Source organism: Sinocyclocheilus anshuiensis, unplaced genomic scaffold (genome assembly GCF_001515605.1).
Source record: "Sinocyclocheilus anshuiensis isolate Anshui unplaced genomic scaffold, SAMN03320099.WGS_v1.1 scaffold1736, whole genome shotgun sequence".
Taxonomy (NCBI): Eukaryota; Metazoa; Chordata; class Actinopteri; order Cypriniformes; family Cyprinidae; genus Sinocyclocheilus; species Sinocyclocheilus anshuiensis.
Window position 1 is genome coordinate 351,835 of NW_015558656.1, and position 11,606 is coordinate 363,440.

At 36.7% G+C, this 11,606-nt stretch overlaps 1 protein-coding gene across 4 annotated transcripts in view; it reads right to left on the bottom strand.

Moving 5' to 3' along the window:
* The window catches only part of LOC107681054 (splicing regulatory glutamine/lysine-rich protein 1-like), a 28,848-nt gene that overhangs the window by 15,555 nt on the left and 1,687 nt on the right, over positions 1–11,606 (bottom strand). For 2 of the 4 annotated variants that reach the window (XM_016477203.1, XM_016477204.1), the window contains exons 1-2: positions 7,299–7,384; positions 1,583–1,952 (exon numbers count right to left, since the gene is read on the bottom strand). In XM_016477203.1, the coding sequence (XP_016332689.1) occupies positions 1,583–1,631 (49 nt within the window). In that variant the 5' untranslated portion in view covers positions 1,632–1,952; positions 7,299–7,384. Of the gene's footprint in view, positions 1–1,582; positions 1,953–7,298; positions 7,433–11,606 lie in introns of those variants that run through there. The other 2 variants (XM_016477202.1, XM_016477201.1) reach the window with 1 other exon arrangement.

The following is an 11,606-nucleotide window of genomic DNA, read 5'->3' on the forward strand; positions in this document are numbered from 1 at the left end:
AGAAATCTTCCCTCAAATTGTCTCCCCTAAAAATTATTGCCTTCACAATAAAGTTAACAACAAATCATTTTTCCAAATATGTTTCAGCCAATATTGGTATAACACAGTATATACGCATGCTTTGTGCTTACAATGACTATAGTATTCATGGGTAAACTGACTGTTGGTTGGTATATCTGTGCTTTTGTGTTAAGTGAAGAACTAAATTAAAACCTCAAATGTGACTTTCAGCCACTTCAGTACTACTCTAAAGACAATGTTCCCCAAAACCATGCAACGGAGTTAAACTTGTGTTGTGAGCTTTTGTTAGAAGAACGATTTTATTTCTTGTCATTACAGTGAATTGAACAAAAGTCTTTACTAGCGATTCTGTCATTTTACTGAATTACAGATCCTACACAGGCACTGTTAGTAAATATTAGGGCTGCACGATATTGGAATAAACTGATATTGCAATATTTAGTTTTTCAGAGATATAAAAAAAAAAACTGTAATTTTCGCCAAATTACTTGAATAGCTCAATTTGAAAATAATGAATAATTCTAGAATGTCTGGTGTGCTTTTTGTAGGGCAGCAGTTAATGAAACAAAAACAAAAAAAAATCTGAAAATTACTTTTTTTTTTTTTTTTATTAAAGTGATTCCCTGAGTCTTCACATGCCGCACCGACTACAAACAAACAAACAAACACACACACACACACACACACACACATTTTTACATAAATGATTATTACATAAAAACACTTAAGAAATATATTGCATTAATGTTATTATAATGTAATAATTTTAAAAATCTAATACGTTGCAAAATGTTTCAAAAATAAATATTAAAACTTGATTTAATAGCATGTCTGTAAAATTACGATGCTATTATTTACATATTTACAAATGTTAAACTATTAGGCTTAGAAACATCAAGCTCCACACAAGTAAATGAACACAGTGCTACGCTTCACTGCAAAACCCATAGCACATTTATTTATTTCATTAAATGGCAACTTTGCTATTTTTATATATGCACTTAGCCATATTGCGATGCTAATTTTATTGATAATTCATGCAGCCCTAGAAAATATGTATTTAAAAAATACTCAAAGAGAACCTGTTTTAGCTTACAAACTGAAGCTTTGAAAACTGAAAAACTGAAAGTCCTGATCTCAATCCAACATTGAATAAGCAGCTATATTTGAGCATCAAACGACTAAAGATAACTATATACTGTTCTCATAATGTAAGTTATTGCTACTAAAAGTTTTTCGAGAATTTAAAAAATAGATTATATAAATAACTAACAAAATAATAATTAAGAACATTTAAGAATATTTTCTAACAAAGCCTGACATTCAATTTAGTGCTTTGAGGGAAAAAAAAAATGTATTTCAGTACTTATAATTCAGTAAAAACAGAAAATTGGTGAAGAGTCTGAATACTTTTGTGAGACAATGTGTGGTTATATTAAATAATGAAGGAATATATAATTTTTCAAGTAAAACCCTGAGCAGATCAGTGGAGAGGAGCGAGAGAAAGAGAGAGAGGAGGAAATCTTAATGCATTAGATATCAGGAAGAGCTGCCCTTGTACCGTTCAAACTTCCCTCCAATACTGGGCGGCAAGTCAACCTGGACAGCATTCAAAGACAGGCAAAGGGGTGCAACTGTGGGATTGGGGACGAGGGACAAGGGGACAGGAAAACAAAAAAAGAAAAACAATACAATGAATATGCAACTCTTCTAAGAGGCAAAAAAGGGACAACATGTGAAATAAAAAAAAGGAAATGAAAATAAAAGAAAATAAAAAGAGACAAGGTGTCCATCTCGGAAGGTTCAGCGGCTACGCTCCTGGTCACATTCCCCCCTTGAAGGCAGCGTGGGCCCCGGCGGGTATAGTGGCTTTGAAAACAAAAACCTGAGTCAGGCTAGTGTAGTAGTGTAGCCTGGGTCACTCTAGTCATCTGATATGCCCCCCCCCAAAAAAAAATAAAAATCTAGTGGTTAGTCAGTGGTTGCACAGTAGACTTGAGAAGACCTCACCCTTTAACCTTGTACCCTGTGCCTTCATACTCTGCTTACAAATGCTTGTTTTATAATTTGCCTTCCCTTTGCATAAAAAGGGTACAAAAACAAGGCTTGAAACTTATTTATTTTTTTAATCAAGTGATCTATTGTTTCTTGCTCAATGAATGAAGGTGCTTAACCTTCAGAAATCTAACTTAGGAAGCAAAACTAAATGTTTTATTAGATCTTTTTAATATGCTATGTGACATGTCTGAATGCAGTTTAAAACTTAAAACTAATTAATGTTATTTTGCATTTTTCTTTATTTGCAATACAGATTAACCAAACAAATTAAGCAAATAAAAAAATAAAATAAAATAAAAAAAACTGAATAAGCCTGATTTGCATTTTTATACTAAAAATCACTTAGCTGTTGTGGCCAGCTAGTCATTTAAATATATTTAAATAAACATATATATTAAAGGTGCAGTAGGAGACCTTGGAAAATGCTAACTTTAGCCTGATAGCACTGAAAGCGAACGTCCCATCCTCCCTGCAATTGCCGTCCAAAGCCACGCCCCCTGAGCGCATGAACGCACACACAGACCAGATGACCAGAGACAACATTACTACGATACATCATGTGTTATTAACCAGTGAGAAAACTTTATATTACAGTTAGTAAAAGTACTACAATACCAGGAAGGAAGATCAGGTTGTTGATGTCTGCCTGCCATTCTTGCTTTGTCTGTACATCGTACGTGAACGTGCTGATGACGTATCCGGTCAGCGCGAACAGGGTGCGCAGAGGTATGCAAATACATATGTTGACAGGCAGGTAGGAAAGCCAGTCAAAATGCTCGGACCGAGCGTTTTGATTGGACGAACATTTCTTAGTCCTACGCCTTCCACAGAATATATAAATACATATAAATACGCTTAGACCACTTAACTTAATCATTGCTATCGGGATGTGAAGAGACTTTCAACCACCATAACAAAAAATTTTCTGAAGACAAATCACCTATTGCACCTTTAATACTAACAAAAAATATTTATACAGTGCCATGAAAAGGTTTTTGCCCCCTTCCTGTTTTTTTTAATTTTTTGCATATTTGTCACACTTAAAAGATTCAAATCATCAGAGTATAACCAGAGTAAATAAAAAATGTCGTTTTGAAATAATGATTTCATTTATTAAGGGAAAAAAGCTGTCCAAATCTGCCTGGCACTACGTGAAAAAGTAATTGCCCCCTAAATCTAATTGGTTGTGCCACCCTTGGCAGCAATAACTGCAATCAAGCGTTTGCGATAACTGGCAATGAGTCTTTCACATTGTTTTTGATGAATTTTGGCCCACTCTTCTTTGCAGAATTGTTTTAATTCAGCCATATTGGAGGGTTTTCGAGCATGAATGGAATGTTTAAGGTCATGCCACAGCATCTCAATTGGATTTAAGCCCGGACTTTGACTTGGCCACTCCAAAACCTTAATTTTATTCCATTACTCCTACTTCAATACATTTAATACATGTCTACATTAATAATATAATAAAATTCGACACGAATACCCACATTTCTGAGTGCAGTTAGTGCTACTACAGTAAATCCATGGTAAATGGTGGCGATTTGTAGATTAAAAAGTCTTCTGACTGCATCATTGTTTCTGCTTTTTGTCAGTGTGGTTTCATCTGGCTGCAAACCGAGTTAAGGCCTTTCCACACTGAGCACGAAAAAGCTAAACAAATATCGGATGCGATGACGCACTGGAATAAAACAATAGATTTCTATGGATGCTTCCACATAGACCGCAAACATTCGCGCACCGAAAATGCGAATGTTTTTTTTTTTTTCGAACCAGTCCGACGAATCTTTTCAGTTTTGCAAAGCAAAATCACGGGCCGTCCAATAAGATTTGAGCTAGGATCATGTAACTGGAGCAGCTGCTGTTGCACAAAAGGGTGAGAGTGGTGGTGCTGTTTCGAAAACCAGTGTAAACAAACATTGAAGAGTATCCCGGATAAGAGAAGAGGGTGGATGCTGAGTTCTTGTTTTTGTTGGTATTTGAAAACAGATTTATTCTCACACGTTCTTTATACAGAATAACATTTCTATGAATTGTCCACTGATTTATGTAATCACAGTAGAGTACCGTCCATTTTCTTTCACGTGCGCGAGTGTTATGAGTCAGAGCGCGTTCACTCTTTTTCTACACATGAAATATGAAAGCAAATAGACATGATTATGACGATATATTTTCTGTATGTGTTTTGTATGCAGCTCATGGTATTTTTATAGCAATAAAGGATGTTTATGACAATAAGCAGTGTGGAGTTATTAAACATACAAAGAGTGCATGTGACTGCTTAATCAAAATCAACTATAGATCACAATCGGAAGTTATTACAAGCGCTCAATGATGGTTTAAAGTGGGTAAGCAAATACATTAATAATTACATTCATTTTCAAGTGTAGCTTGATGCTAATTGTATTTCTAATTATATTTTAGAATGTAGCCTATTCTTGTAAGCATTATAGATAGTTTGTGTTTCTGGTGTAGAACTGGTTGTGCTATTTAACAATGTTAAAGGGGTCACATGATGCTGCTAAAAAGAACATTATTTTGTGTATTTGGTGTAATGAACCGTGTTTATGTGGTTTAAGTTTCAAAAAACACATTATTTTCCACATACTGTACATTATTGTTTCTCCTCAATGCCCCGCCTTTCTGAAACGCGTCAATTTTTACAAAGCTCATCGGTCTGAAAAAGCGAGGTGTGCTCTGATTGGCCAGCTATCCAGTGCGTTGTGATTGGCCGAATTCCTCAAGCGTGTGACGGAAATGTTACTCCATATTGTGATGCCTGTGGCAACCACATGTGACGACCCCAGGCTGGACTCCACTTTGTCCACGGTGAAAGCCGATCCGGCGATCGACAGCGCGAAGTTGAAGTATTTCCTCAGCGACCAGCACGGATCAGCTCCAGGTATGACGAAGCAATATCGTCCTCTTTTGGAAACCAAACAAAGTAGTTTCGCTTTCACAACGAAGCACACACCAATGCATGGCAAAAAAAAATCCCTGGACACGGGATTTTTTATTTGTTTTCTGCCATATGTCTATTCTAGAGACATTTTGCCTTATGTCTGTTCTAGAGACATGTTACAGCTTTTTGATAAAGCTCTAATTGGTTTTCTTTTGAAATATGTTTCAAATTACGACTTTATTCCGCATTTTCATCTCTACTGCGTCACTTGTGGAGACACTCGCATCATGGTACTGTCGTGAACGCGCATATAAAGTGATGCAGTAGAGACGAAAATGCAGAATAAAGTCGTTATTTTTGTTTTCTTTGTGTAAAAAAGTATTCTCCTAGCTTCGTAACTTTACAGTTGAACCACTGATGTCACACGGACTACTTTGTCGATCATCTTGGTACTTTTCTGGACCTTGAACGTGGTAGTTACCTTGCTGTCTATGGGAGGGTCAGAGAGCCCTCAGATTTAATCAAAAATATCTTAAATTGTGTTCCGAAGATGAACGAAGGTCTTACGGGTTTGGAACAACACGAGGTTGAGTAATTAATGACAGAATTGTCATTTTTGGGTGAACTAACCCTTTAATGACAGCATCAAACAATTACGCACATACCTATTATTATTCTTTCAGAACATGTACTGCTGAACCAACGGCCACTAAAAGAATGGGATGTAACAATTTACACAATTCTTCAAGTTGATTTTTTTTTTTCAAAATTACAAAATAAATAAAATCATGACAATAAAACACCTGTCAAAAATTTTATTTAATAAACTATTGGTCATGCAGTCTAGGGGTGCTACTTAAAAATGTAATAATTTTTTAAAAAAGTAATTAAATGTTTTGATTAAAATTTGTGAATAAAAATCAATTTTCAAACTGGCCAAAAAAATAGACATTTAAAACAGTCTGTTCTTTCTACATGTGTCATAGTCATGCTGTGTTTTATATTCAACTAAGCCAAAAAGCTGATTGGATTTATTAGTTGGTTTATTGTTTTATTTTAATATTTACACTACCGTTCACTGCCAGGTCAGTATAATTTTTTGTTTACATTTACATTTATTCATTTAGCAGACACAAAGCGACTTACAATTGGGGAATACATCAAGTGATTCATCTTAAAGAGGCAAATAGACACAGGAAGTGCTCGTAATACCAAGTTTCAAGCATTGCTCAAATAAGTACAAGCTGGACAGTTTGTTTGTTTGTTTGCTTGAAAGAAAAAAAAAATCAGAAAAGATGCATTAAACTGATCAAACGTCAAAGTCTTTTTTAATTAAAAAAAACTGTGTTCTTTTGAACTTTCTATTCATTAATAAATCTTAAAAATGTATAACAATTTCTACTAAAATATTTATATAAGTAACACAATTGTTTTCATCATTGATAATTGAATTCTTTTGAGATCCAAAGCATTTTAGAATGATTTCTGAAGGATCATGTTACATTGAAGACTGAAGTAAAGGCTGCTGAAAATTCTGTTTTGCATCAAAAGAATAAGTGACATTTTTTAAATATAGGCTATTAAAATAGAAGAAAAAAAATACAATAAATTGTTGTAATATTTTACAATATTAACGTTTTTACTGTATTAAATTTATATAAATAAATACTTTGGACAGCATAAAAGACTTTTCCAAAACATGAAAAAATCTTACAGACCCCAAACGTTTGAATGTGTCAATTGATTTTTAATATAGTTTTTGTTAATGAATAAACTGATCATTGATTCTTATAATTTATTTTTAAGTGTCACTCCTAGTCTTCCATACACATGACTTTTAGTGATTTTGTACCGTTGGCATCGTTCCACCCTGCTTTTCTAATTTTCTAGCAAATTTCTAAATTCAAAAGGCAAAAACCATTTATGAATATAAACTAATGACTGTGTAGCAATAATCCCTTGAGTTTAGCAAAACACTAAACGCGTGTTCACACAGTCCTGATGCTGTTACATAACAGAGTATGATCTTAATCACCTCCATCAGTTCCACATCCTCCAGCTCAACTGATAAACAAGAGAGCTAGTGTCACTCCACCCACCTCCACTGAACTCACAAAATAAAACAGAGCTGATAGAAGTGATACCTTAGCACACAGACTCATGGTTATCATACATATCTGGGACACAAAAACACATAATATAATGTCAGGAAGCCAATTATGGTTTGTTATTCTCAAAAAGTGTGATTTGAAGTTAAATAGTCAGTGTCTAGGTTTAATCAAGCACACAAATGTAACACACATGCAAATGTACTAACCTTCAGCGCAGGGCACAACAATCAAAGCTCTGTCAATAAACACAGTGTTGGTTAAATGTTGTGCCACACCAACACTGGAAGGCTCTCGATACTTTATGTAACAAACTTTGGATGAAAAGGAAAGAGGTGCATTGCTGAAAGAGAAGAAAAACAAGGATTTAATTCCCCATTTTTTATACTGTAGATGTAATACATTACATAGGACTGTAGTTTTTTTTCTGGTCAATTATCAAAAAGGAAGATATGAACTTTGTAAAGAGTCTGAAAGGCTGATCTTATGTGGAGAGATTTCCTCTGTGGTTTAGCTGCTGTCCAAAGAAGCTAAGTGGTTCTTAAAGGGATAGTCCACCCAAAAATGATAATGCTGTCATAATTTACTCAACCTCATGTCATTCCAAACCTGAACGACTTTTGGCGCTTTTCCACTTCATGGTACGGCTCACTTTTGGGGGGTTTTCCACTGGGTACAGTACCTGGTACTTTTTTTAGTACCACCTTGGTTGAGGTCCAAGAGAACCGTACCGTTACCAAAACGTGTAAACTCTGCTGATCACGGATTGGCCGGAGAGAATCGTCACAACCTGCGTCACTGAACTTGTGACACAAACACAACAGAACCGCTAGATTTAAATCAGCACAGCCAGCGAAGGATCAAACGCAACTGTTTTGAACGAGCGCACTTTTTTTTAACAACCAAAAAGTGGCTGTTTCGTTGTCTGTTGAGGAAGTACAGATGTTCCTCTCGTTGATAGCAGAGGAGCGGATCCAGCGAGAGCTTGATGGGGCGATGCGGAAAGAAAAAGTTTTTCAGAAGTCGCAGCAGTATAGGCGGCGCCACTAACGACATGTGAATAATCCCGCCCACTCTAAAGCAATACTAAACTGCAGTGGAAACGCAAACCGAGCTGAGTCGTACCACAGAGTGGAAAAGCGCCATTTGTTTCTTCTGTGGAACACACACACACATATTTTGAAGAACATTGGTAACCAAACCAACATCCCTTTTGACTTCAATTATATTTTAGACCATACAATGGAAATAAATGGGAACCCAAACTGTTTGGTTATCAACATTCAAAAATTCTTTCACAGATGAAAGTCATACAGCTTTGGAATAAAATAAGGGTAAATAAATGATGACAGAAGTTTCATTTTTTGGTGGACCTCTTATAAAATTGGAAATCTTTTAACATATTGTGTATCAAAAACCACAGTGAGTTGATGATCATTTAGTTGTTATTACATTTAAAATCACAGAAATTTATTTTTTATTTTATTATTATTATTATTATTATTATTATTATTATTATAATATAAGCGCTATTCAGAAGTCTGCCAATCAGGCTTTTAGAGAATTTAAACAATAACATGATCTATAAAGCATGCATAGAGTGCAACAGTTTTTACATACTGAAACAATTATTATTTTTTATGTTTATTACAAAATATACATATTATGCATACAAATATTTTTGAAAGAGTAAGGAAACTGACTTTATGTCATTTGCTTTAGGAGAGTCAGCGGAGCTAAAGTGTTCTTGCATGTTGTTGTTCTCTGATTGGTGGAGATTTATTTGCAGAATAATAGAGTGCAGCAGTCAGGTTCCAGAATTAAAAACTCCACTCATTTTCAACTGATTTTCAACAATAGCTGATAAACCTTTAAAGACAGTTCTGCTGTGAGCTCAGAGGTTGTTAATCGATCATATATGATTTTGTTGAACCCATCTTTTTGCATTAATTCAAATTACTTTTAATTAAAGGTGCAGTAGGAGATCTTGGGAAATGCAAACTTTAGCCTGATAGCACTAAAAGCAAACGTCACATCCTCCCTGCAATCGCCGTCCAAAGCCACGCCCCCTGAACGCATATACACTCACAGACCAGAATACCAGAGACAATATTACTACAATAGGCTACATCAGCGGTTCCCAATTCCAGCGCATGTTTCGAAGTGAAGTAAACTTCAACGGATTTCCACTGCTCAGGGAGTAGGGAGCAATAAACACTGTGTAGGGAGCATATCAATCAGAACACAGTTCATGCACGTAGCTCTCTTCTAACGAGCTGGTTATCTGAATCGGGTGTGTTAATTAAGCGAGACATGCAAAAAATGCAGAGCGGGGGGGCACGAGGACTGGAATTGGGAACCGCTGGGCTACATCATGTGTCATTCAACGGTGGGAAAACTTTAAAAGTGCTACAATACCAGCAAGGAAGATCGGGTTGTTGATGTTTGTCTGCCATTCTCGCTCTGTCTGCAGAGCGTGCGTGAACGCGCTTAGTGTTGTCATGGTACCAAAATTTCAGTATTCGGTACCAATACCAGTGAAAATCCACGGTTCTCGGTAGTGTTGTCAAAAGACCCGGTACTTCGGTACCAAGCCGGTACTAAAAAAATGAAAACGTTATGGTACCAGGTTTTTTTAAGTACCGGTGGTACCGAGTACCCAGTCAACCCGGTTCTTGATGCGCTATCCGAAAGGTGTGCAGATGCGCTCTCTTCATAAAAGCACTGAGACGTGGCGACATCAAAACGAGGAAACACACCAAACTAACAAAACACTTTAAAGACACCCAGATTAAATGAAAGAGTTCAAGCAGGTAAGTTTCATTTTAATTTTTGCTTGTAGAGCGGGAGAGATCGAGGTTTCCCCAGTAACGGCTGTAATCAAATAAGCGCTGCGCTCACAAACGCTGCTCAGGCATTACAGGCCAGATGAAAAGAAAATGACATCCATCATTTTCTGAAGACAGTTGGTTTCCTTCAGAAATACAGTGATGTAAAAACACCCGCACCGGGTTTCGACTTTGACACGTGCAGTTCTAAATATAAAAAATTAAAATGAAATTTACCTGCTTGAACTCTTTCATTTGATCTGGGTGTCTTTAAAGTGTTTTGTTAGTTTGGTGTGTTTCCTCGTTTTGATGTCGCCACGTCTCAGTGCTTTTATGAAGAGAGCGCATCTGCGCACCTTTCGGATAGCGCATCAAGAACTGGGTTGACCGGGTACTCTGTACCACGGTACTTAAAAAAACCTGGTACCATAACGTTTTAATTTTTTTAGTACCGACTTGGTACCGAAGTACCGGGTCTTTTGACAACACTACCGAGAACCATGGATTTTCACTGGTATTGGTACCGAATACCGAAACTTTTGACAACACTAAACGCACTGATGACATATCCTGTCTGCGTGAACCGGGTGCGCAGAGGTATGCAAATACATATGTTGACAGGCAGGTAGGAAAGCCAATTAAAACGCTCGGACCGAGCGTTTTGATTGAACGAACATTTCATGGTCCTACGCCTTCCACAGAATATATAAATACTAGGGATGTGCGGGTCTAGTCGACTAAACGGTACAGATCCTACTAGTCGACACTGAAATGAAGTAGTTTCGCTTTCACAACGAAACAGCGTCACACACGGGGGCCTACAGTGAGCAGAGGCCGGGGGCTAGCATGAGGAACGGCCGGAGGGTTAGAGTGAGCAGAGGCGGCGGGCATTGAGAAGGGGCCGGCGGCAGGCTTGCAGCAACCACATGTGACGACCCCGCGCTGGACTCCGCTTCGTCCACGGTGAAAGTCGATCCAACAGATCCTACTAGTCGACACTGAAAACAATAGTCGATTACACGACAGAAAAAAGAAAAACATGATTTTATCATTCAAATTACCATAATTTTAACATTGCATTTAAAAAAATGTAAATAGCAAGTTAAAATAAAAAGTTTGAAAAAGAATACATTATTTTTAAAAGTTTATCTGGGCGGAAACTAAATTTTTACCTCAGACCTCACATGCGTTTTCTTCGTGTCAGTTGCGGCGAGTTCAAAAAAATACCACGCGAAAGACGAGAAGGTGTGGGATTATTTTGAATTAGAAGGAAACGGAAAAGTTTTGTGTAAACTGTGTAATGTCAAATTGTCTTACAATAACTCTACTGGAGCGATGCGCGAGCGCATTTTTTCAAATGCAGGAATTTTATTGTTAATCGCCTCAAGTCCCGTCTTTCACCAGACCACGCTGATAATGTCACTGAACAAATAACGCATGGTCTGAGTAAGTAAAATGGGCATTGTTGCATTGTTTTGTTTTTAGACGATATAACCTACACAAAGTACGTTTTTAAAAGCCGTTTTAATGCTATTTGTTGATAAACCTTCCTATTGTTTTTGACTTGTGTTTTAATATGTTGGCTAACGTTATATGAAGATTAAGAATTCTGTCAGGCTATTGATTGATTTTCCATTGTTCTGCATTTCCCCAGCTGATTTGAATAAATAAGCTATGCTTTGGCCGGCG